The following is a 27,206-nucleotide window of genomic DNA, read 5'->3' as shown; positions in this document are numbered from 1 at the left end:
AGGAGATCACTAGTTCACTATGAATTATCCCAGGATAATTCGCCACATACAGCTGAGAGTATATACCTAAGTATTTCAAGCGGAATTTTTTCCAGTCAAATTTGAAGTTACTGGCTAAGGAAACTTTTAACGGGGCAGGAAGGTGGAAGTCCAAAACCTCTGTCTTAGCAGCATTGATCTTAAAATTAGAAATGACACCAAACTCTTGTATAATTTTGAAAAGATTTGGGAGAGAAATAAAAGGGTTTGAAAGGGTAAGTAAAATATCATCAGCATATAGGGAGATTTTAAACTGGGAAGAGCCTATTTTGATCCCTGAGATATCCGGGCAGCTGTGGATACTAGAGGCCAGGGGTTCTATCATCAGGGCAAAAATTAAGGGTGACAAAGGACAGCTCTGTCTCGTGCCATTTGTAATCGAGAAGGAGGGGACAGTAGGCCATTCACTAAAACACAAGCAGACGGGGAAGCATATAGAGATTTCACTCCAGTGAGAAAACGACCCGAAAGACCAAAGCGTCGGAGGGTGCAATCCATATATAGCCAAGAGATGCGATCGAATGCTTTTTCAGTGTCCAACCCCATGACCAAGGAGGAGATTTTAGGTGAGTAAACAAAGTGTATAGTATCTATCGCCCGTCTAATGTTATCAAAGGCCTGTCTGCCAGGGATAAAGCTGACCTGGTCCGGAAGAACCAGGGATGAGATCATCCCAGCAAGACGGTTCGACAATATTTTTGCAAATATTTTCAGATCAGAATTCAACAACGATATCGGGCGATAGTTACCACACTCCATGAGGTCGCTTCCAATTTTAGGTAATGACAACTATCTCAGCTCTAGTAGTGGAGCCGTCAAAAGGCATGCCAGTTAAAATCGCATTGAACAATACTGTCAGGGCCGGGACCAGAATTCCACTAAATTTTTTATAATATAGAGCTGGTAGACCATCTGGGCCCGGAGCTGAGGCACTCCTCAATGATTTGATCGTAAGCTCAATTTCTTCAGCAGTGATTTCTGTATTGAGCGAACTGATCTGCTGTTCGGTAAGAACCGGTAGGGGTAAGAAGAAAGGAAATTGTCAATATGCTCCTGCAGACTAACGGTATCATCCAAAGCAGACAGGTTATACAGTGAGTGGTAATAGTCTTTGAAACAGTGTCCTATTTTCTGAGGGTCATAAGTCAGCTTGTGATGATGGTCTCTTAACGAAAGGATCCTGTACCTCTGTTTACGAGCTCGCAAGCGGGAAGCTAATAGGGAGTAAGCTTTGTCACCTTTAGAGTAGAACCTATGCTGTAACCACCGCATGGTCTTAGAGGCTTTAGCAGTTCAAGTTTGGTATAATTGGCCTTTTACAGCCAGACGTTTACTATATAAGGAGCATCTGGGCATCTGCTGATGCAGAATCGTCAGCTCTTCAAGTTGATGCTCAAGATCCGCAACTGTCCGGCGATCCTGTAATTTTTGGGCTTTAGCTAAACAAATAAAGTGACCCCGAATGGAGGCCTTATTTGCCTCCCAAACTACAGCCGGTGAAATATCATCCGTGGAATTCAAGGAAAAAAATTCCTCCAGGACCCTATCAGTCTGAGTAACATAGTCTTTTTTCAGAAGGAGAGTAGAATTCAATCTCCAACGGAAAATTGTAGGGGAGTAGGAGTAGAAGAAATTGTCTGAGAAACTGCTAAATGATCTGACCATACCACTGGGGAGACCCAGAGTCATGCCAATTTTTATTCGTACACTGGGAGATGCAAAGATCACTTTTATGACCTTCATGTCCAACTTTGAGGTTGGACCAGCCAAACTTCAAAACACGTATTTTTCTAAATTTTTACTGAAAATTCAAAACTTTGAGATGCTTGCCGGAACAGAAGATATTAACTCAAGGGGTTGAAATTTTGCACAGTTGATATTGACTCCAAAGGTCAACTAAGGCATATTTCACCATCACTTTCATGTTTTTCAACCAACCCTAATGGCCATTGACCATTGATGATTCCAGTTCATCAGATGGTTTCCTGCCATCAATGGTACAGAACCTCCAGATCTGTCTTTTTATTCTACAAAATGTTGAACACGGCGCATAGCTCCACCACAACACCCATTAAACCCCACCCCCAGTTTCTTATTGGATTACAGGCTAGTCAGAGAACAGGGATGACCATCGGTTGGTGAAACCACTGATGTTCATTCATTGCATAGTTTATGACCATCGATAGTAAACACCAAAGCTCAACATGGACAAAACTGAACTCATTATCTTTCCCCCAGCCAGAGCAACACCCCCTACCAATATCTCTATCATTGTTGACAACACCATCATCTCCCCTGTCCCTCAACTCAGCTGCTTGGGTGTCACTCTTGACTCATCCCTCTCCTTTGCACCCCACATCCAAACTCTGGCAAAATCCTGTCGGTTCCAGCTATGCGACATTGCTTGCATCAGGCCATTTCTCTCCCAGAGTGCACCTAAACTTATCAACCACTCACTGGTCATCTCACGACAAGACTACTGCAATGTTCTCCTCACTGGCCTCACTTGCTCTGCAGCTAGGCTTATCTTCATCTCCTGCCACTCCCCATCTGCCACTCCCCTTTGACAAAATCTACACTGGCTCCCATTCCCCTACAGAATTCTCTTCAAACTCCTCACCCTCACATACAAGGCCATCTCTAATTCCAATGCTCCCTACATCTCCAACCTCCTCTCCCTTCATACTCCCTCCTGCCCCCTACAGTCTGCCAATGACCGTCGCCTCTCCTCTGCCCTGGTCACTGCTTCTCATGGTCAAGTTCAAGAGTTTTCCCGTGCTGCACACCTTCAGTGGAACATACTCCCCCTCTCCATTAGACTCTCACCGACCTTGCAAAGCTTCAAACAGGCACTAAAAACCCACTATTCATCAAAGCTTCCGATGCATAACCTAGTCCTGAGGCTGCTCCTCCATCCCCCTGCCTCATGGCTTGAACATCTCTGCTTTGCTTACATAGTGCCATCAGGCTTCCTCCTGCTTGCTTGCACCTCATGTCATCTGTCTGTCACCCCTTCCCACTAGATTGTTAGCTCTTCAGAGCAGGGCCCTCTTTCCTCTTGTTGTCAAAGCCCTCTTCTCGACACATATCACTCACAGCTCTCTCCTACTCAGCGACAAGCTTTTCTGCTGCTGGTAAAGGCTCATCTCTATCTATGGCCGCCAGCCCCTAGTAGTGTGCTGATTACTCCACTGCTACTTACATCTTAGCTGTATTATGTTTTGAGAATTTTGGTGCTCTTTGTTACCTGTACTCTATTTTTATTTATTTACTGTAATGCTAAGTTTCGTTTCCCTGTACTGTCCTTTGTATGCTGTGAAACACTTGTGGCGCCTTATAAATAAAATGTAATAATGATGATAATAATAATAATAATAATAATGGCCATCCATAATGTGTAGCCCCAGTGATCTACGGAATCAATAAGAGAAATATATTTTTGTAACTTGTTGCCCATTAGAAAGACTAATAAATACAGTACCTTATCCTGAAGTGGGACACGTTTAACGCTACTATATAATTATTAATTACATTCTTACCTTTGCTTGCCAGCAAATGGCAAGGCCTCAAACATTGCTTGATACTTAGATTTTAAGATTGTCAGGCCCTTAACCTCGAACTTGCAGAGGTATTCAAAAGCCTGTGTGCAAAATAATATTGTTCAGTAAGTGATTATCAAGTTTGTATTTAGTTTGTCAAAAATGCCTTCAATGCACAAATCATAGGACACCATAACTGGTACAGGGAGGCGGTCAACATCCCGCTGGATGGGATCCCGGTGGTCGAAATACCGATGCCGGAATCCCGACCGCCACAATCCCGACCGCCACAATCCCGACATATTCTCCCTCCGTGGGTGTCCACGACACCCATAGAGGGAGAATACAATAGTGTGCCGAGCGTAGCAAGGCACCGTACCCGCAGCGTGGTGAGCGAAGCGAGCCTGCAAGGGGCTGCGTTCCGCTTGCCACCCCTGTCGGGATTGTGTGGTCGGGATTCCGGCATCGGTATTTCGACCGCCGGGATCCCGTCCAGCGGGATTACGTACTGATCCCCTGGTACAGAACATAAAACAGTAATATAATATAGTAATATAATGCTTTATTTGCTAAAATATTCACGTCTTCTTTGTAATAGCACATTATGACGCTGGCACCTCCAAAATGACAATCACAAATTATTTCTGGTATACCAGCCTTCTGTTTTATTGTCACAATGGCAATCAGGGTTCAAATAAACAACCAATTTCCCCCTGACAATCCCAAGAACTAATCTAAGACTGACCATCAGTCCATTAGAGCCACCAACATATCCAACATTGATCGCCCCTCACACAGGAAATACAAGCCTTTTTAACCCTAAGCTCCTCCCAGTTCTATCCTGATAGATGTATGTCCTATCCATGTCTTTGTCTCATTGCGTTTGATACCACTGACACAGAATAAATGCAGCTGATTAGAAAAGGTGTTGACAGTAGGAAATGGGTTAGCCAGGAGAGGGGAAGGACCGGGGGAGACAGGTAAAAGGGGGAAACAGGAGGAACAGGGAGAGATGAGAAGGTGAGGAAAGCAAAAGGAAACAAAATCTCTGTATAATAGCTAGTAATATAGTTAAAGATGGGGCCAAACACTGGTAGCATTTTATTTTTAAGAGTGGGAGCAACCATTACTCCCAGAAACTGTTAACGCCTAAAGAAAATTAAATGATCAGATTAGAACTATGAAAGATGCTTTCAAAGAGTAGCATAATTTATCGAATGGTTTCAAGAAGTCAACAAAAACCTCTCGACCCCTATCCCTCCTACCCCTCTGGTCTTTTTTTATCAGCTGAGTTCTACTCTGCACCATGATAAACGCTCCTAAATCTACAGATATTAATACTGTTTACAGGGAACAGAATCATATTGTACAAGACGCTGCTCCCCCATTTCACAAAATATATGACTTCCAAAAATCATCCAGTCAATTTAAATTAAAATCAGAGTTTTATCCGAACTCCGCCAAGAGTAGCTGTTGTTTAGAATCCTTTTATAAAATCACTTTAGAAGACTTCAAAGATCTAGCTGGAAGGCAACATAAATGACCATATAATCAATCAAATTTTTCCAGACAGGAAAAAAGGACACTAAAAACTCTTACTCAGGACACATCAATAATAATTTAAGGAAAAAGGGGGCGGCCTAGTACTCATAAATAGGGAGAATTATATCAATGAAGTTACGAGACAACAGAAAGACATCCAGTTCTACCAAACAGTAAAATCGAACCCCACCAATAAGTACATATAAGAACTTAGATTACTCCAGGGTTCCGCCATCCTCTCAGGGGTCATACCCAAGGAGGATTACAGGTTCCTGCTGCCCACTTTTCCAGTTACACCCACTTTTTAATTTCTTCCTAAAATTCACAAATCCCTCACTGCACCCCCAGGTCTACCTATCATTTCTGGAATTAACTCCCTTTCTCTAATCTTTCTTTCTATATTGATTCATTTTTGCAGCCCCGGGTATCCACACTGAGCTCCCACTTGAGAGACACAACGGATTTTCTTAATAAGATTCAAACTATTCATTGGAAGTCTACATATGCATTCCTAACACTAGTTGTTCAGGCACTGTATACTCATATTCCTCATAACATTGGTATTAACTCTGTTTCCAAGCGTTTGTCCTCAGATGGAGGACCTCAGTGTGGACCACAGAGCATTTATTCTGGATTGTATTTCATTTATTCTCTTTCACAATTATATTCTGTTCTCTGAAACTTATTATTTGCAGATAATGGGGACGGCCCTGAGGACCAGGTTCGCGCCCAATTATGCCAACCTATACATGGGAGACTTTGAGGATCACCATGTGTGGGAAGGCACTTGGGACGCGAGCCTGGTCTTCTATGGCCATTACATACTGTAGATGATCTTTTTATTATTTGGGATGGGGATTTTTAATCGCCCACTTCCTTTTTCACTTCACTAAATTCTAATCGTTTTAATTTAACCTTCACATCCACATATAGTAGGGAATACATTGACTTCTTGGATGTAACCCTTGAAATTCAGGATGAGAAAATTATCATCTCTAACTATGTAAAACCAGTAAATAAAAATGCGTATTTGCACTATAAGAGTGCACATTATGGCCCCTGGAAGTGCAATATACCTAAAGGCCAATTGATGCACCTTAGGCGTAATTGCACTGAATTTGAAACCTTCTACTCACAAGCCAATGATATGCTATATACTTTTAGACAGAGAGAGACTACCCTGAGGCTATTTTACAACAAGCTCTACAGAAAGTATCAAATATGGAGAGACAGAATATTTTAATTAAGTCCAAAAAACTCAAATCATTGAAGACCCCAAAAAGAAGACAGAAGAGAGACAATTTGCCTTTATTGGTTAATTTAATAAATACTCAAGAGAAATGAAATCTTTCATTCTTCGTAATTATAAAGTGCTCAAACAAGATACTATATTGGGAAAAAATTCTACCAACTAATCCACAAGTTATTTATAGGAAAAATAGATCATTAAAAACAATATTAGCGCCGAGCCACCTTAAGACGACAAGAGACAACACTAGGGGAGAAGGATACGATTTGTTATTAAAGAGACCTTGTGGATTCTACTACCCTCCATTATTCTAGACAATTTCAACATCCCTATCGATAACCCCACAAAATCACCTGCCTCTAAACTCCTTAACCTCACCTCTTCACTTGGTCTCTCCCAGTGGACCACCTCACTCTCCCATGTGAATGGGAGCTCACTGGAACTGGTTTTCACTCACAGCTGTGATATTTCTGATTTCTCCAGTTCCCCTTTTCCCCTCTCTGACCAAAACCTGCTTTCTTTAAACTTATCTATCTCTGCTTCCCCATCTGGCCCTCCTAAGGCTACCATCACTAAGCATAACATTGAGGCTGTTGACACCTCATCCCTATCCTCCCTGTTTGACTCACTTCTCTCTCTCACATGCCCTGAACAAGCCTATATAATGCATATTTTACTTCTGCCCTTGACTCTGTTGCTCAGCCAACCACTATTCATCCTCGCAGATCAACACCTCAACCCTGGCACACCAAATGCACCAGATATCTTAAAAAATGCTCACGTACTGCCAAGCGACGCTCTAAAGCAGACTTCCTCCATTTCAAATTTATGCTCTCATCCTTCAGTACTGCTCTTTCCCTTGCTAAACAATCATACTTCAAAATTATCATCTCTACCCAGTCTTCCAACCCCCGGCGCCTCTTTGCCACTGTTAACTTCCTTCTCTGCCCACCACCACCTCCTCTCCCTTCCTCATTGTCTCCGCTTGACTTTGCTACTTATTTTACATCCAAGATTGACTCCATACATCAGGACATCACATCCCATCAGACCAGCAACCAGCCACCACCCATTCCTTGCCACCCGTCCCCTTCCCTCTTACCAACTCTGACATTTTTCTCCCATGTATCTGGTGAGGAAGTCATGGCCGTCATCTGTTCCCCTCCACCACAACCTCCCCACTTGAGCCTATCCCCTCCGACCTCCTCCGCTACCTCTCGCCTTCTGCCTGTTCCCATCTTGCCCACCTTCTCAATCTCTCCCTCTCATCAGGCACTGTCCCCTCTGCCTTCAAGCATGCTCTTGTCTCCCTATTCTTATAAAAACCTACCCTTGATCCAAACACTCTCTCCAACTATCGACCCATCTCTCTCCTCCCTTTTGCCTCCAAACTTCTTGAGCGTATTGTCTATACTCGTCTCACTGCCTTTCTTTCCTCTCACTCACTGCTTGACTCCTTGACTCATTCCAGTCTGATTTCCGTTCTCTACACTCCACTGAAACTGCCCTCACAAAAGTCTGCAATGACCTCCTTGTAGCCAAATCTAAGGGCCACTACTCTCTGCTTATTCTTCTTGACCTCTCTGCTGCTTTTGACACTGTGGACCACCCTCTCCTTCTTTAAATCCTTCACTCTATTGGTCTGCTTGATACTGCCCTCTCCTGGCTGTCCTCCTACCTCTCTGATCGTTCCTTCTCTGTCTCCTCTCATGATGATACCTCCCCTCACTTCCACTAACTGTTGGTGTCCCCCAAGGCTTGGTTCTTGGTACTCTCCTTTTCTCTGTCTATTTGTCCTCTTTAGGTGAACTCATTAGTTCTTTTAACTTCCAATACCACCTCTATAATGATGATACTCAAATCTACCTCTCCTCCCCTGATCTCTCCCCCGCTCTCCTCACACGTACCTCCAACTGTCTTTCTGCTATCTCTTACCGGATGTCCCAGCGCTTTCTTAAACTCACATGTCTAAGACTGAGCTGATCATCTTCCCACCCTCCCGCACAACCTCACCTCCCACAATCTCATTATCCATTGATGGCATGACTATCTCCTCTAGCCCCCAAGTACGCTGCACCTCTCACAAACCTGTCATTTTTATCTCAAAAACATTTCCAGGATCAGACCTTTTTTCACCCAGGATGCCACTAAGATCATTATTCACTCACTGACTGGACTACTGTATTCTCCTCCTAACTGGCCTCCCTGACAATTACCTCTCTCCACTACAATCTATCCTCAATGCTGCTGCCCAGCTCATCTTCCTCACCAAACGCACTACGTTCACCTCCCCTTTCCTACAAGCCCTTCACTGGCTTCCCTTTACTTTCAGAATCCAATTCAAACTTCTCACACTCACTTACAAAGCCCTCACCCACTCCTCTCCCATTTACATCTCTGACCTAATCTCCCTTGACTCTCCCACCCATCCTCTTCGCTCTGCTAATGTACGCCGACTCTCCTGTCTTCTGATTACTTCCTCCCACTCCTATCTCCAAGATTTTTCACATGCTGCTCCCTTTCTCTGGAATCCTTTACATCTCCCCCTCAGACTCTCTACCTCTCTACAAAACATCAAACGGGCTATTAAGACCCACTTCTTTACCAAACCCAGCCAAATCTTACCCTAACCCTCTGTTCCATGCTCTCTATGTACCCCATCTGTTTCACCCCTCCCCTTAGAATGTAAGCTCTCATGGGTAGGGCCCTCTTCCCTCATGTGCTTATCTTTTTCTTATTTTAATAATCCTCAACTGCCCAAATCCTGGAGTTTTTTGGTCACCCTGGAACTTATCTCTATGTTGTTTACTGGTGTAGTTATGCTTAGTTAACCTGTACTTGTACTATATTGTCTTCAACTGTAAGTCACTGTTATCCTGTTTTGATTATGTGCATATGTACTCTGTAATTGGGCGCTGCAGAACCATTGTGGCGCCATATAAATAAAGGATAATAATAATAATAATAATAATAATAATAATGTGGAAAAGCAAGGTGCACATTGTGCACATACATGCCTAGAAAGACGTTATCTATTACCTTGTCTTCCAATAATGAGGAATATGTGTTGCATTCCTTTTTGAACTGTGATTCACAGTATATGATTTACCTCCTAAAATGTGGTTGTGGGCTGTGTTATGTGGGGAGAACAACGAGACCCCTCAATGTACGTTTCATGGAACACCACCGCAACATATTAAAGAATTGTACAACACATAGGGCGGGACTCTAATCTTGCAGCTCCCCTCCCGCCCCCATCATGCCTGCCGGCACTATTCAAATTTTGCTGCCGATGGGCGTGATATCAGCATTTCAGCTCGCCACCCCCAGGGGTGGTGAGCTGAAATGCACGAAAAGTGACCCATTTGGATGCCCAAATTGGATTTTTCATGATCACGCCCATTGCATTAGTGGGGTTTAGCTGCTTTATGTGGCTAAACCCCTCTCTTATGGGCGCGATCAGCACGATAATGAGGGTTGGGCGCAATGAAACATTTGAATCCCACACTATGTATCTCGAGACATTTCCATTTAACCACTTAACTGATGATTTATTTCGCAGAAAACTGCTCCAAAATTGTCTGTTTTTTTTCTTCTTATGAGTGAATTAAGTGAAGAACGGGACTTTAACCCTATCCCAAATGATAAAAAAAACAAAACAAAACATTTTTTTAATTTTTTTCCCCAAACATCAAAACATTGTTCGGGAATATCACGACCATCGGGAACATCGCGATTTTCGCGGCTTTCATTTTGAAAGCCGGGATAGCCTGCAGGTATGCAGGGGGGTCTGGGGGCAGCTAGGGAGGGTTCAGGTACACTCCCCAGCGGCTGCCATTGTCTACAGCTGCTGGAGGGGGGGATCCTGCCGTGCTGACCGATCAGCAGTGATCGGCAGCATGGCAGAAACAGGGGGAGAGTGCGGGGAGGCAGAGGGACCTTCCGGTCCCTCTGACAGCAGCAGCGGAGGGAAGTTTCTCTTCCCTGCTGCTGCTAACACTCTGTCTGACTGGTCGCATCCTGTGCGACCAGGTCAGATAGAGCACTTGCAGGCCAGGTCGCATCTGATGCAACATGCCAGGCAAGTGATTAAGACATTCCAATGATCCCAGTAGTCTCTCTGTTGCATGTTTGGAGTCTGTCGGACCAACAGCAAGAGGCATGACAGATTTAACAGACTATGTCGCAGAGAAGTCTACTGGATTCTAAAATTTAACTTTTTACATCTGGTTAATTTGAACGAAACAATAGAACTCAATTCAGTTATATAGGTGTTCTAATCTGTTTATTATGGAGAGCATGATCTATATAAAGTCATCGGTCATGAAATCAGGTTCTAACTAGAGATGAGTGGGTTCGGTTCTCAGGGAACCGAACCCTACTGGACTTTACCATCCGAGCCCAGATCCGAGTCAGGCTCAGGTTTCCCACCTGACTCGGAAACCAGAACGAGGCAAAATGTCATCATCCCGCTGTTGGATTCTCACGGGGTTTGGATTCCATATAAGGACTCGCGCATCGCCGCCATTTTCACTCCGGCATTGGAGAGTGTAGAGAGAAGACGTGAATAAGTTCTCTCAGTGTCCTCAGTGTCCGTGTCTAGTGCTGCATCTGTCCAGTCGCAGTGGTTGTGTCCTCTTCTACCAAATGTCCAGTGCTGTCCAGTGGTGCTGTGTTGTGCTGCATCAGTTCAGTGGTGGTGTGTTGTGCTGCATCAGTCCAGTCACAGTGGTGGTGTCCTCTGCTGCCATATGTCCAGTGCTGCTGTGTTGTGCTGCATCAGTTCAGTGGTGGATATTGTGCTGCATCAGTCCAGTCACAGTGGCGGTGTCCTCTGCTGCCATATGTCCAGTGCTGCTGTATGATAAATCCCTTAAGTGTTGCTATGTTGTCCTGCATCAGACCAGTGATAGTGTCCTGTGCATCAGTCAGTCCAGTGACCAGTCACAGTGGTGTCCTCTGCAGCCATATGTCCAGTGCTGCTCTATAAATCCAGTCCATTGCAGTGGTGATGTGTTGTCCTGCATCAGTCCAGTGGTGGAGTCCCTGTGCTGCCGTATATGTCCAGTGGTACTCAGGGCCGTCTTTTCGTATGGGCTCAATGGGCTCTTGCCCAAGGGCCCCAGGAGTATAAGGGCCATAGGCAAATAGATGAGGGTCCCCTCTTTCCAGGGGTACCAGATTTTTGAAAATCGGCCCAGGGGAACCGGAGATATTCGACTTGAAAGCAATGGTCACCATCCAAGCCTGTTAATTGCTCTTCCCAGCCAGATATCTCAGATTCTGTCTGATTTAGAGTTTTTTTGAGGGTATAAAAAGCTGTGACTCTTCCCATTTGGTGGACACTGATAGCTTGTCTCTACAATGCCCAGAACCAGAGATATCAGCCTTCAAGCAGCTGGTCCCTGCTCCAGCTCCACACACCTAATATGTGCAGTTTTAGATATTCATTGGTGAATTGCTCTGGCTTCTGAACTATGATCCCCAAGTCCCCAGAACCTTCTGAAAGGTGGAACTGCTCTAGTTTTTTTTATCCCATTCAAGGTTAAGAAATATATTTTCAGGAACTTGAGATATCTGCAGTTAAGCAAGCTGCCTTCCCACCGTAAAATTATAAATATTAAGCTCACTCCACTATCCACCCCTCCCCTTTAATACCCCCTATCACCCTGGATGTCATGAACCAGGGCTTCTTCATTCAGCCCAATGCCCCATTCTACAGTTTAGCCCCATCTGTGCAGTAAAGGAGTAAAACAAGAAATCACTTATGTGAGAGAGCGCAAAAAGATTTTAAACATTTTTATTTTATTTTAAAAAACTTTTAAAACTATCATAGCATCATCATATGCATAAATTGCTAAATGCCTTTGAAACATATAATTATTGAATCTACACAATAAAGCTACCATGGATCAAGATCGCATATCAGTCCATAATATGTTATTTAACACCAGCTGCCACTGATTTTCAGAATTATCCTCACCATTCCTTTTAACCACTTAGTGGCTAGAATACAGTCCAATGTCCCGCACCAGCTGATTCTAGGTTGTAGCAGAAGGTTCCAATACTCAATTCAAACTGAAATACTTTTATATTTGTAGATAGACATACTTGGATTTGTATGTGGGGTTGTGTCTCTTATCCCTTGACACTTAGATGATATTGTGTCTAACAAAACAGGGACGATTACCAGAATTAGAGGGTATGTCTCACCTCACCGTACCCAGGTGTTGGGGTTACCGCTCTGCAGATGGCCGTGACCGGTCACCGAGGAAATTCCCCCGTTGCTGTTAACCGCATGCAGTTTGGTGTACCCCTCCGTATAGTACCCAGCTGTGGCGGTATATCGCGGAGGTGCTCCCTGTAGAAGCCGCCCGGCTTTCCCTTGCCGGAACCTGTGGATCTTACTGCGGGTTGTACTTAAGTCATACGGCACTCCGCTCACGGCAGCACGCCGCTGGTTTTATCCTTTTTGCTGGAGCCGTCTGACCTCTCTTCACCCAAGCAGTTGGGGCTTTGTAGTTTAGAGCTGATCCTCCAGGTGCACGGCCGGGATGTCTGTCACGTAGTTCAATTGAAGATTGTTTCAAAGGCACCTAGCAGAGTGCCCTTAACGCGTTTCTCCGTTATGAAGTTGTAACGGTTTCATCAGAAGGTAACCATGTATGCTGAGCACACCTCTATTTAAAAGGAGTCTCCTCCAATCGTTGTTTTTCATTCATTATCAGTGGCAGGTGTGTTTCAAGTGTATACAGGTATATGCATTTTGTGGTCAGCTAATTAACTAGATCACATAATATTACCGGGACCAAATCCCGCAAAAGTTCTTATTAAAACATTATACATAATAATAACATCTTTAGCAAGAAGGATATCACATAAACATTGAATTATTCCTTATATTTTCATTGATTATTATAATTTTTCTATTTAATTAATACATAGCAAATGGCAACACGTGAGAAGATTAACATCCTCTTTATAGATCTTTAAGTATATATAAATTACCATCCAGGCCAGCCACTACAGGCATAGCCTCATGAAGAAATACACGGACTACCAACAAATTGACCTGGGTTCTAGTCCCACATCTGACCATAATCAACCACATACACTTAGGTCATATATAATTTTTATTATTATTCTTTGAGCATATCTATTCATTTTTTATTTATTATTTTACAATAGTCCTTCCACTTCTAGGATGGGTTCTATACAACAAATTAAATTCTAACCAGTATTTCTCATATGGACTCTCGCCCTTATTTCTAAAAACATGCATCATCAGTAAAGGAGTAATTAGCATAAATTACTGCTCCAGGTCCTACATGCTGAGCGGAAGATAGAACACCCCCTACCGCCTGCGGGACATCAAAGCTGCTGCTGATAGCACCCCTCACCCCTACCGCTGGAGGATGGGTAGGGGGCCCAGTGCATTGCTGTGCCCAGGGGCCCACACAGCTGTTAAGAATAAGATGGACCTGGTGGTACTGCCGTATATGTCCAGTGGTACTGCCGTATAATTCCAGTAATCCTGATATATAATTCCATTAATCCTGCCGTACAATTACAGTGATTTTGCCGTATAATTCTAGTAATCCTGCCGTATAATTACAGTGGTACTAACGTATAATTCCAGTAATCCTGCTATATAATTCCAGTAATCATGCCATATAATTCCAGTAATCCTGCCGTCTAATTACAGTGATCCTGCCGTATGATTCCAGTAATTCTGCCGTATAATTCCAGTGGTACTGGCGTATAATTCCAGTAATCCTGCCGTATAATTACAGTGGTACTGGTGAATAATTCCAGTATTCCTGCCATATAATTCCAGTAATCCTCCCGTATAATTCCAGTGATCCTGCCGTATAATTCCAGTAATCCTGCCGTATAATTCCAGTGATCCTGCCGTATAATTACAATGGTACTGTCGTATAATTCTAGTAATCCTGCTGTATAATTCCAGTAATCCTGCCATATAATTACAGTGGTACTGGTGTATAATTCCAGTAATCCTGCCATATAATTCCAGTGATCCTGCCGTATAATTCCAGTGATCCTGCTGTATAATTACAGTGATCCTGCCGTATAATTCCAGTAATCCTGCCATATAATTCCAGTGATCCTGATTTATAATTCCATATAAATCCATATAATTCCGTATAAATTCAGTCCAGTGGTGCTGCCATATAAATTCAGTGGTGCTGTCCTGTGCTGCATATTATTTACTACAAATAAAGGGTTAATAATATTTAATCCAAATCATTTTTACAGGGTTTGCCCTGTGAGGTGTAGGGTTATATTCTCCAGTGGCGCATATTGTGTTATATAACTCCAGAAAAATAATGGAAAACAAAAATGTGGAGGATAAAATAGGGAAAGATCAAGAACCACTTCCTCCTAGTGCTGAAGCTGCTGCCACTAGTCATAACATAGATGAGGAAATGCCATCAACGTCGTCTGCCAAGGCTGATGCCCAATGTGATAGTAGAGGACATGTAAAATCTAAAAAACAAAAGTTCAGTAAAAAGACCCCAAAAAAGAAATTTAAATCGTCTGAGGAGAAACGTAAACTTGCTAATATACCATTTACGACATGGAGTGGCAAGGAACGGCTAAGGTCCTGGCCTATGTTCATGACTAGTGGTTTAGCTTCACATGACGATGGAAGCCCTCATCCTCCCACTAGAAAAATGAAAAGAGTTAGCTGGAAAAAGCACAGAAAAGAACTGCGTTCTAAGATGGTATCACAAATCCCCAAAGAGAGTCCAAGTGTGTCGGCAGTTGTGATGCCTGACATTCCCAACACTGGATGGGAAGAGGTGGCTCCTTCCACCATTTGCACGCTCCCTGCAAGTGCTGGAAGAAGCACCCACAGTCCAGTTCCTGATATTCAAATTGAAGATGTCACTGATGAAGTACACCAGGATGAGGATATGGATGTTGCTGGTGCTGAGGAGGAAGTTGACGATGAGGATTCTGATGTTGAAGTGGTTTGTTTAAATGAGGCACCGGGGGAGACACCTGTTGTCCGTGGGATGAATGAGTCCATTGTGATGCCTGGGCAAACTACCAAAAAAAGCCACCTCTTCGGTGTGGAATTATTTCTCCACAAATCCGGACAACTAGTGTCAAGCCGTGTGTTGCCTCTGTCACTCTGTAATAAGTAGGGCAGGGCCGGCTCCAGGCCTACTAGCACCCTGAGCGAGAAAATGTAAAAGCGCCCCCCAACCCCTATGCGCGCGCCTAAGGCGCGCGCTTTTGGAAAAGTGGGCGTGGCCTCCTGGGAAAGTGGGTGTGGCCTCGTAACTTCATATTATTAAACTATAAATAAATATATTTTTTCACACCCCCTCTATGCACACAATTAGCAGCCTTATGCAGAACAGCCACAGTAGTGTTCCTTACACACAATGTCTCCAGTGTAGTGCCAGCTACACATGACATGCCCCGCAGCAGTGACAGCAACACATGACATGCCCCGCAGCAGTGCCAGCTACACATGACATGCCCCTCAACAGTGCCAGCTACACACAATAGACCCCCAGCAGTGCCAGCTACACATGATAGTGTTCACGTTTTAGGGCAGGGTGCTGATCACAAGGAGGGCACATTTTTAAGTAAGGAGGGCAAAATGATGTACATACTGTAATGCTTGGTGCTCCTCCACCCACATGCTGAAGCAGGGACAGTGCGCGCCGAAGGCGCGCAGCAAAAATTTAGGGGCGTTGCTTCGTGGGGAAGGTGCATGACCCCAGAATAGTGGCAATTCGCATTACACCACATAGTAGTGCAGCTAATACACATTGCACCAGGTAGAACCTCCTATACACTTTGCGCCAGGCAGAGCACGTTAGACACTTTGCGCCAGGCAGAGCACGATAGACACTTTGCGCCAGGCAGCGCACGATAGACACATTGCCTAGCCACAGATGCCTAGTAGATACACTACATGATATGCCCCCCAGCAGTGCCAGCTACACGTGACATGCCCCCCAGCAGTGCCAGCTACACGTGACATACCCCCCAGCAGTGCCAGCTACACGTGACATGCCCCCCAGCAGTGCCAGATACATAAATGGCCACACAGTGCAGATATGCCCCCAGTGCCAGATACACAAATGCCCCCACAATGCCAGATACATAAATGACCACACAATGCCAGATACATAAGTGCCCCCACAGTGCCAGATGCATCAATGACCCCACAGTGCCAGATACATAAGTGCCAGATACATAAATGCCCCCAGTGCCACAAAACATAAATGCCCCCACAGTGCCAGATAAATAAATGCCCGCCGTGCCACAAAACATAAAAGCCCCCACAGTGCAGATATGCCCCCACAGTGCCAGATACATAAATGCCCCCAGTGCCAGAAACATAAATGCCCCCACAGTGCCAAACATAAATGCCCCCACAGTGCAGATATGCCCCCACAGTGCCAGAAACATAATGCCCCCACAGTGCCAGAAACATAATGCCCCCACAGTGCAGATATGCCCCCACAGTGCCAGAAAAATAATGCCCCCACAGTGCAGATATGCCCCCACAGTCCCAGAAAAATAATGCCCCCACAGTGCAGATATGCCACCACAGTGCCAGAAAAATAATGCCCCCACAGTGCCAGAAAAATAATGCCCCCACAGTGCAGATATGCCCCCACAGTGCCAGAAAAATAATGCCCCCACAGTGCAGATATGCCCCCACAGTGCCAGAAAAATAATGCCCCCACAGTGCAGATATGCCCCCACAGTGCCAGAAAAATAATGCCCCCACAGTGCCAGAAAAATAATGCCCCCACAGTGCCAGAAAAATAATGCCCCCACAGTGCCAGAAAAATAATGCCCCCACAGTGCAGATATGCCCCCACAGTGCCAGAAAAATAATGCCCCCACAGTGCCAGGAAAATAATGCCCCCACAGTGCAGATATACCTCCACAGTGCCAGAAACATAAACGGCCCCACACAGTGCCAGACAGATTTTAACTTACCTGTCACTGACACTGCGGTGCTGCTGGGAGCCGGGAATACTGCGCGGGTGGGTGGGCGGGCCGCGGACGGAGGAACGAAACTGTCTTCGCGCTATGCACGCTGCGCGCCGCCGGCGTCCAACGTCAGACGCCGGCACCGCACAGTGCGCTGCATAGCGCGCGCACAAGCGGCCGGGAGTGGGACACACAGAGGCTGGCTCCAGGCAGGAATATGGCGGCCGCAGCGTGCGGCGCCCTGTAAGAGTGGCGCCCCGCGCGGCCGCTCTAGTCGAACATGCCTGGAGCCGGCCCTGAAGTAGGGGTAAGGATGTTAACCACCTAGGAACATCCTCCCTTATACGTCACCTGCAGTGCATTCATCAGAAGTCAGCGGCAAGTTGTGAAACTTTGGGTAAGAGCATAAGCAGTCCACTGACACATAAATCCCTTCTTCCTCTTGTACCCAAGCTCCTGCAAGCCAAGCCACCAACTCCCTCAATGTCAGCTTCCAACTCAGTCAGGAACGTCAGTAGTCATGCAGGCCATGTCACTGTCAAGACTGAGGAGTCCTCTCATAACTGGGATTCCTCTGGAGGATCCTTGAGTGGTACGCCTGCTGTTGCTGCCTCCGCTGCTGTTGTTGCTGCTGGGAGTCAATCGTCATCCCAGAGGGGAAGTCGGAAGACCACTTGTACTACTTTAACTAAGCAACTGACTGTCCAACAGTCCTTTGTGAGGAAGATGAAATATGACAGCAGTCATCCTTTTGCAAAGCGGATAACTGAGGCCTTGACAACTATGTTGGTGTTAGAGGTGCATTCAGTATCCGCCATTTGTTAAGTGGGACTTAGAGAATTGATGGAGGTAGTGTGTCCTCGGTATCAAATCCCATCTAGATTCCACTTCTCTAGGCAGGCGATACCGAGAATGTACAGAGACGTCAGAAACAGTTTCCTCAGTGTCCTACAAAATGCAGTTGTACCCACTGTTTATTTAACCACGGACATCTGGACAAGTGAAACAGGGCAGACTAAGGACTACATGACTGTGACAGCCCACTGGGTAGATCTATGGCCTCCCGCAGAAATAATAGCAGCGGCAGCAGTAGCAGCATCTTGCAAACTTCAACTCATTCCTAGGCAGGCTACTCGATGTATCACTGCTTTCCATAAGAGGCACACAGCTAACAACCTCTTACGGAAACTGAGGGACATCATTGCACAATGGCTTACCCCAATTAGGCTCTCCTGGGGATTTGTGATATCGGACAACGCCACTAATATTGTGCGTGCATTACATCTGGGCAAATTCCAGCACATCCCACATACAATTAATTTGGTGGTGCAGAATTTTTAAAAATGACGAGCGTGCAGAAGATGCTGTCGGTGGCCCGAAAAATTGCGGGCCACTTTCGGCATTCAGCCACCGTGTGCCGAAGACTGGTGTGACAGCAAACACTCCTGAACCTGCCCTGCCATCACCTGAAGCAAGAGGTGGTAACGAGGTGGAATTCAACACTCTATATGCTTCAGAGGATGGAGGAGCAGCAAAAGGCCATTGTAGCCTATACATCCACCTATGATATAGGCAAAGGAGGGGTAATGCACCTGATTCAAGCGCAGTGGAGAATGATTTCTGTCTTGTGAAAGGTTCTCCAATCCTTCGAACTTGCCATACGTGAAGTCAGTTCAGACACTGCCAGCTTGAGTCAGGTCTTTCCCCTCATCGGGCTTTTGCAGAAGCAGCTGGAGAAATTGAAGGAGAAGCTAAGACGGAGCGATTCCGCAAAGTATGTGGGACTTGTGGACGGATCCCTTCATTTGTTTTGCCAGAATTCAAGGGTGGTCAATCTGTTGAAATCAGAGAAATAAATTTTGGCCACCGTGCTCAATCCTAGGTTTAAAGCCTACGTTGTATCGCTCTTTCTGGCAGACACAAGTCTGCAGATGTTCAAAGACCTGCTAGTGAGAAAAATGTCAGCTCAAGTGGAACGTGACCCATCAACAGCTCCTCCTTCACTTTCTCCCGCAACTGGGGCTGCGAGGAATAGGATAAGATTTCCGAGCCCACCCGCTGGCGGTGATGCAGGGCAGTCAGGAGCGAGTGCTAATATCTGGTCCGGACTGAAGGACCTACCAATGATTACTGACATGTCTACTGTCACTGCATATGATTCTGTCACCATTGAAAGAATGGTGGACGATTATATGAGTGACAGCATCCAAGTAGGCATGTCAAACAGTCTGTACGTATACTGGCAGGAAAAAAAGGCAATTTGGATGCCCTTGCACAAACTGGCTGTATTTTACCTAAGTTGTCCTCCCTCCAGTGTGTACTCCGAAAGAGTGTTTAGTGCAGCCGGTAACCTTGTCAGCAAACGGCATAGGAGATTACTTCCACAAAATGTGGAGAAGATGATATTCATCAAAATTAATTATAAATTCCTCCGGGAAGACCTTTACCAGCAATTGCCTACAGAAAGTACACAGTGACCTGTGATGGTGGATTCCAGTGGGGACAAATTAATATTCTGTGAGGAGGATGTACACAGTGAAAGGGGTGAGGAATCAGAGGATGAGGATGAGGTCGACATCTTGCCTCTTTAGAGCCAGTTTGTGCCAGGAGAGATTGATTTCTTCATTTTTGGTGGGGGCCCAAACAAACCAGTCATTTCAGCCACAGTCGTTTGGCAGACCCTGACGCTGAAATGATGGGTTTGTTAAAGTGTGCATGTCCTGTTTATTCAACATAAGGGTGGGTGGGAGGGCCCAAGGACAATTTCATCTTGCACCTCTTTTTCTTCTTTGCATCATGTGCTGTTTGGGGACTAGTTTTTTAAAGTGCCATCCTGTCTGACACTGCCGTACAAGTCCAGGGATACTGCCATATAAGTCCAGGAATACTGCCGTATAAGTCCAGTCCAGTGGTGCTGTCTTGTGCTGCATTAGTCCATTGGTGGTGTCTTGTGCTGCCATACGTCCAGTGGCGGTGTCCTGTGCTGTATATTATTTACTCCAAATAAAAGGGTTACAGTATATACATTACTTATATTATTATGCAAATAATTTTTGCAGGGTTTGCCCTGTGAGGTGTAGGGGTACGCTTGCCTGTGCTGCATATTATTATAATAGCTTTAAATAAAAAGGTGTGTGTGTGTGTTTGGTTTAGGGGTACGCTATCCTGTGCCACCAATATAGTGCGTGTATTACATCTGGGCAAGTTCCAGCACGTCCCATGTTGTTTGTGCCGCACACTTGTGTTGCTTAGCTTAGTCATATTGTTACCTCACTGCACCTCTTTTTTTTCTTTGCATGATGTGCTGTTTGGGGCCTAGTTTTTTTAAGTGCCATCCTGTCTGCAACTGTATTGCCACTCCCAGATGGGCCAGGTGTTTGTGCCGCACACTTGTGTCGCTTAGCTTAGTCATCCAGCCACCTCGGTGCAGCCCTTTGGCTTAAAAACAATGTTGTGAGGTGTGAGGTGTTCAGAATAGAGTGGAAATGAATGCCATTGAGGTTAATAATACCGTAGGAGCAAATTTACCACCAAATTCTGCGATTTAGCTGTTTTTATGTTTTTCCCCCCAAAATCATCCAGATCCAAAACCAAAACTCGAAAAGGTGTTTTTGGCAAAACCAAGCCAAAACCAAAATACGAGTGGGGAATTAGAACCAAAACCAAAACATAAAACACATGTGCACATCTTTAGTTCTAACATTAGATTATAGGTCTCTATTACTGATGCAGCACTTCTCCATTACCTACATTGCACAAAAGAACAAGGAAAACATTTATCTTAACAACGTGAGGTGGGATCAAACTTTATATACTGCGCAGTTCTGCTAACCTAACCTAGTAGGTTTTATATATATATATATATATATATATATATATATATATATATAAAATAGGTGTATCAATTATATCTACGAATGATGTGTAAACAAAATATGTACTTTCCTCAGTTTCTATTTATGGATTGAACATTAGTATTACAGTAACTTTCTTACTGAGGATTTTATCTGTGTGTATCCAGTTATATATATATATGTATACATATGCATTTGTATGTATGTATATGTGTGCCTAATATTTAAAACTGATTAATTGTATTTTTGAAAGTGGAGACATACTGTATAGTTAAATATTGGATATTCCTCTTAGTCAAGATTTTTATTGATCGATCTCTATAAAAACATGTATTTTACTGATTACTATTGAAAACACTTAATACTGTCTGTAATATGACAATAGGATCTGTCTTCTAAATACATATGGTTATGTGATCTTTGTTTCTACATAATATTATATATTACCGTTACCATGGTAGCGGATACATAATAACATGTGACACGGAAATAGCGAAACACGGAAGAGGACATTTTATACAGTGAGATCATTTAGCCCACAGCGACTGTGTCGCCAGGATACAGCTTCTGTCCTCACCGCAGCCAAGTCACGTGACTGGCAATAGGCGATCAGAGGAGATAGCTGTAGATTGGAGACTCCACCCCCTATGCCACGCTACTGCCAATTGCTGGATGAAATTGGGGACTTAATAGTACTCCATTGGCTGCACATTAGCCACCTCTGTCGATTCCATGTGGACATAATTCCAGAGAAAGTCCTAACCAGGGTATGATATAGCTACTAACAGGAGTCTAATGAATGTGTCATCTTTTTAATGATTTTTTTCTTGCTAATTAGCACTGTGCTAATATTTTAATTGTTCTTTTTTATTGATTGTGTGTATTAAATTTATTTTTTATTTGTAATACCTACCATCCTGTGAATAATTAATATTTTGGTTTAATGTAATTTTTTCTAATACAGCCAGCGTTGGTATACACTGTCCTATTTTCTATATATTTATAATATTAGGGGAGCTAACTGATCCCTATACCAGCTGCTATTGAAAGCGCACTCAATTGTGTTCTAATTTACAGCTAGTAAATTTAATATAGTGACTGATGGGCCCAAACACTGGTAGCATTTTATTTTTAATACGCCTTTTCCACTAGCTCAAAAAACACGGGTAAATGCATGGGGGCGCGCATTTACCCGTGTTTTTTGCAAGTGGAAAAGGGTAAACCCGGATCAAGTGACCCGTGAATCCTACCCGGCTATCTACCTGGGTAGGACACGGGAATGATCCGGGTAGGGTTGTAGTGTAAACGGGAGCCGTGTCGATGCGACACGGCTCCCGTTTACACTGTATGGATGGGCGGCGCTGGGAGATCATGTGATCTCCCTGCGCCGCCCCTGCCGTGTCACTAGAAGCGTCACCAACCCGCCATTTGCCGGGTTGTGACTGCTGATGGGAAAGGGACCGAGCACGGGTCGCAGCAGGGGGCAGCTCCCGTGTCAGGCTCCTGGCTGCGACCCGTGCTCGTAGGTGGAAAAGGGGTATAAGAGAGGGAGCAATCCTTACTACCAGAAACTGTTACCGCCTGAAGAAAATTAAATGATCAGATTAGAGCTATCAAATGTTCTTTCAAAGAGTAGCATTATTTATCGAATGGTTTCAAGGAGTCAACAATAAACTCTCGACCCCTACTCCTCCTACCCCTCTGGACTTTTTATCTGCTGAGTTCTAGTCTCCACCATGATAATCACTTCTAAACCTAAAGTTATTAATACTGTTTACATTCTCCAGCAAATTGGAACTCATTGGTCAAGACTCCTTACAAGCACAAGGTCTTCCAGACCTTACAACTACTATTTTGGAGATAGTCACATCTTACATATTCATATGTAAGTAATCTTTTTGGAGTGAATCTTTCCCTAAGTGTGTTTGGTGTACATATGTGTTTGACTATAAATGAGCCCCTTATTGCTTTTCAGTATTTAAGTGGTTCAGGATTGGAAGTTGAAGTCCAAGGTATGAAACATTTCCTACCCTGCATGAATATTGTGGCATCACAGACTCATCATCATCATCATCATCATCATCATCATCATCATCATCATATTTTTTGTAAACAGAACCACACATACCATAGTGATGCACAATGAATGAAATATAAATATGTAAGGTGTAATAAATACAATTGCATCTGTAAAAATCAATAGAGGAGGGGACGGTAGGATAGGCAACTACATTACGGTTAATTCAAAGGAGAGAAAATGGGAGGCAGAGCGGGAGAGGAGTGTGATCTAGTACTGGGCTTGGTAGTTAAGCATAAAAAGGTATTTTTAAGGGAGCATTTGAAAGATTGAAGGTTCAGCAGAAAACCTAGACAAGAAGGGTAACAGCACAGGCAAAGTCATTGAAGGTATGAGGGTGAGGTAGTGATAAGAGGGAAGGAGAGGCAAAGGTTATCAGACAGTGAAGGTCATTATAGCCAAGGTCATAGACATTGGCAAATATTCTTGACACATACAAGATCTATTCTCACCTCATTGAAAATGTTTGTTAGTGTTTCGGAACAATTCTTATATTTAACAGTAAACGTTGGATACAGACAGTGCAATGCCAGACAGCCTCTATTTTTAAGTACTCGAGTTGCTTCTGTAATGAATTCGTCTATGGGGAACCAGTGAGCAGCAACATCTGCATTAATCAGATCCACAGAGGCATCTTCCAATGGCATCTTAGCAACTGAGGCGACCCTGTAAAGAAAAGACATAATGGTCAACCTTACAACAGTCATAAATGGGCACTCATAATGATATTTTCTGGCTATGGTCTGATGGCACAGAGGTCATATGAAATTTTAAAATTACACTAGTTACCAGCCTATCAAAATGACAGGACAACACTACAGAAATGTCAGCACAGGTGGCTGTGTGCGACTGAACGGAGCAACACTTGAATTGCTCCATTGGGGCCATCTAGTAGCTGCTAGTGCGCAAAACACTTGAATTTCCCCCATAGAGGTGAGGAGCAGGGTAATCCTTTTATTATGTAAGATGCATAGATTCTCATAGTTGTGCTGCCAAATATTATTTAAATTTAAGACATGCCGGATTACTCACTGATAAGTGATGTTCCTTTGTGGTGTACATTTTCTTGCCACCTTTATCTGACTCTCACTTATGTCTATTCCAATCACTTCACAGAAATGTTCTGCCAGAGGTCTTGTGGATCTTCCTGTACCACAGCCAGCGTCTACAACCACTTCAAAGGGTCGTCCCTTCTGAAAATAAAATAAAAAATAGATGTCCTTCCCCGTATCAATCTATTTGCCTATCTGCTTATCCATCCATCCATCCATCCATCCATCCATCCATCCATCCATCCATCCATCCATCCATCCATTGCTGTCCTCTTCACTTATATAACACATACACAATAAGTAAAACAGTAGACTGCTAGCTAAATGTGAGATGACTTGTCTATTAACACACTACTCTTCATGGGCGCTATAACAGTGTGCAGCTCCGTGTGGACCCCTCCTCTGTACGGCGCAGTAGTCTCCGGCAATGTGCTGGAGTCTACTGTGCATGCGCAGGTCTCCAGAAATATGGCTCCTGCCATGTTCCGGGGACCGTTTTGGCTACTACGCATGCACGGTGGCCATTTTGGCTGCAATTTTTGCCGCAAGCGCAGCACCCGGCGCTGGACTCCGGAAAGGGGAGTATTAGAATATGGGTGCAGTGTATGCGGTGTGGGCCCCCTCTGGACCCAGGGGCCCGTGTGCACCCATTATAGAAACAGCAATGCTGATTATATACACTTACTATTCAATCAAAGCATTTCAAATAGTTATCGTATCTACAGTGTATTGAGACATATTTTAACCTGCTTTAATGGCAATATCAGCTTCTATCTAGCATTTATCAAGTACATTCTATAAAACCAGAAGAAGTAGAACTCTTCTCACTCATTTTAGGTGGCTTGATTCATTTCCCCCCAAAGAGAATCAGTCAGTCAGACCACCATGGCCGGACTGGCCATCTGGCACTTCTGGCCGATGGGCCAAATTGGTCACTCAGAAAACCGAATAGGCTGCGCGCAGGTTCCATGGTCTAGCCCTGCACCCCAGCAACCGTTGCCATATTAACGGGGGCGTGCCACAAGTCCACGCCCTCATGACTCGCGGCACTCCCCCATATGTCATGCAGCGCACCCCCCCCAACCCTCCCCCCCCCGTGGCGCATGAGTTCACAGATGCCGGGCCGAACTGAGGCCCCAGTCCGTCACTGCAGACCACTATGGTGGCTGGTGAAGAGACAGCCACTAGGATGGACACCAATGCCAGAACTGTCCTGAATCAGTCTGGGGACACACATCAGGGCACTGGTATCTGTTCCCCATACTAACAAAACTGTTGGTGCTGGGTGGAATCAAAAGACTAGCGGTGGTGCTGATCCTCCCTGACTCACGTGCCTCCCTACCCCTCACACCCTGCAACCATGATACAGTAGATACACCACTGAAGCAACATCTAAGGGGCATCTCTCATCCATTCACCTTCTGAAGCACAGAATGGAGCACAGGGCAGAAGAGTGACTGGAGAAAATCTAAGCCTACAGTAAAGTGCAGTCACGGAACACTTATAGTAGACTTATCACAAGTTCCTTTTCTATACTAGACCAGACTATACTAGTATGGGGGAATGAACATAGGGATGAATATACTTCATATCTTTGACTTTGTAACTAAAATAATGTGTCCCACCATTTAAAAAAAGAAGACATTTCTGCACTTCAGTAATACAGACATCTGTAGGGATGAAAGTAAAAGGGAGCCTTACCTGTTACACAAAAATTAAATGTGCCGAGAGCCCCACAATCTTAATCCACTATTACATATGCCAGTCATTTGCACATTAATCATTCAGGATGTGGTCAAAATCCCGGCAGTCAGGATCCCGACACACCCTGGAGGTAAGTACTGGGGTTGGGGTTAGGGTTAGACTTTGGGGGAGGCTAGGGTTAGGGTAAGAAGCGGATGCTACCTTGTTCTCTCAGGGGGGCTGCCCATGCAGCAGTCTTGTCGGTGGCCCATCCATCTCTATCCTGTTTACATCGACTCCTGCCAGGTATATTGCGCAATGTGTAATGTGTCTGTGAGGACTGGTGCATGCTCAGAAGCACCAGCTTCTATGGACTGCCTTGGCTGCAGCCCATAGAAACCGGGTAGGGCTTACGGCAAGGCACATGAGTGCTTCTACTAGAAAGCCACTGCCAGGGAGCATTCACTGAAGGTGGTGGATTTTACTTAAGGACTGCAGAGTAAAATCTGCCACTGGTTAGGCTTCAGGGAGGGTGGTTAGGGTTAAAGTGTGGGAGGGGCAGGTTAGGGTTAGGCTGCGTGAAGGGGAGGTTAGGGTTAGGTTGTGGGTTAGCATTAGGATGCAGTGGTGGGGCAGTTAAGGTAAAGCTGTGAAGCGGGGATTAGGGTTAGGCTGCGGGAGGGGTGAGTTAGGGTTATGATTAGGTGTAGGGTAAAAATACTTACTGGGATGTGTCAGGATTCTGGCCATTGGGATTCCATAGTTGGTCTTCTGACTGTAGGACCCCGACTGCTGGAATTTTGTACCGAACCCTATCATTCACAGTGTATTAACTTACCTTCTCTTCCAAGTAGCTTAAAACAAGGTGTAGAACTTTTTGGGAATAGGGAAACATCCGATCCTGATAAAGATGAGAAAATTCTTCACCTTTGAACACTTCAATATTCATCTCTACAGATCTGAGCTGTGACGTTTGTCAAGAACTGAAATAAAACAGATTGTTTTATGACATTTTTTGCAGGAAATGTTTTCAGAAAGATTAATTTCCAAATATTTTTACTAGAGATGAGCGGGTTCGGTTCGTCGAGATCCGAACCCCCCCACGAACTTTACCTATTTTACACGTGTCCAAGGCAACCTCGGATCTTCCCTCCTTGCTCGGTTAACCCGAACGTGGCCGAA

The 27,206-nt window shown here is 44.6% G+C and overlaps 1 protein-coding gene across 1 annotated transcript in view; it reads right to left on the bottom strand.

Annotated features, from left to right (window-relative positions):
- LOC134944005 (uncharacterized) overlaps window positions 1-26,973 on the bottom strand; it is a 57,206-nt gene extending 30,233 nt beyond the window's left edge. Inside the window, exons 1-4 of the mRNA XM_063932549.1 lie at window positions 26,863-26,973; window positions 24,322-24,482; window positions 23,742-23,955; window positions 3,579-3,679 (exon numbers count right to left, since the gene is read on the bottom strand). Coding sequence (XP_063788619.1) covers window positions 3,579-3,679; window positions 23,742-23,955; window positions 24,322-24,482; window positions 26,863-26,973 — 587 coding nt within the window. The remainder of the gene's footprint in view (window positions 1-3,578; window positions 3,680-23,741; window positions 23,956-24,321; window positions 24,483-26,862) is intronic.
- Between the last annotated feature and the right edge of the window lie 233 nt (window positions 26,974-27,206).

This window comes from Pseudophryne corroboree, chromosome 7 (assembly GCF_028390025.1).
Source record: "Pseudophryne corroboree isolate aPseCor3 chromosome 7, aPseCor3.hap2, whole genome shotgun sequence".
Taxonomy (NCBI): Eukaryota; Metazoa; Chordata; class Amphibia; order Anura; family Myobatrachidae; genus Pseudophryne; species Pseudophryne corroboree.
This window is presented reverse-complemented; position numbering and strand designations above follow the sequence as displayed.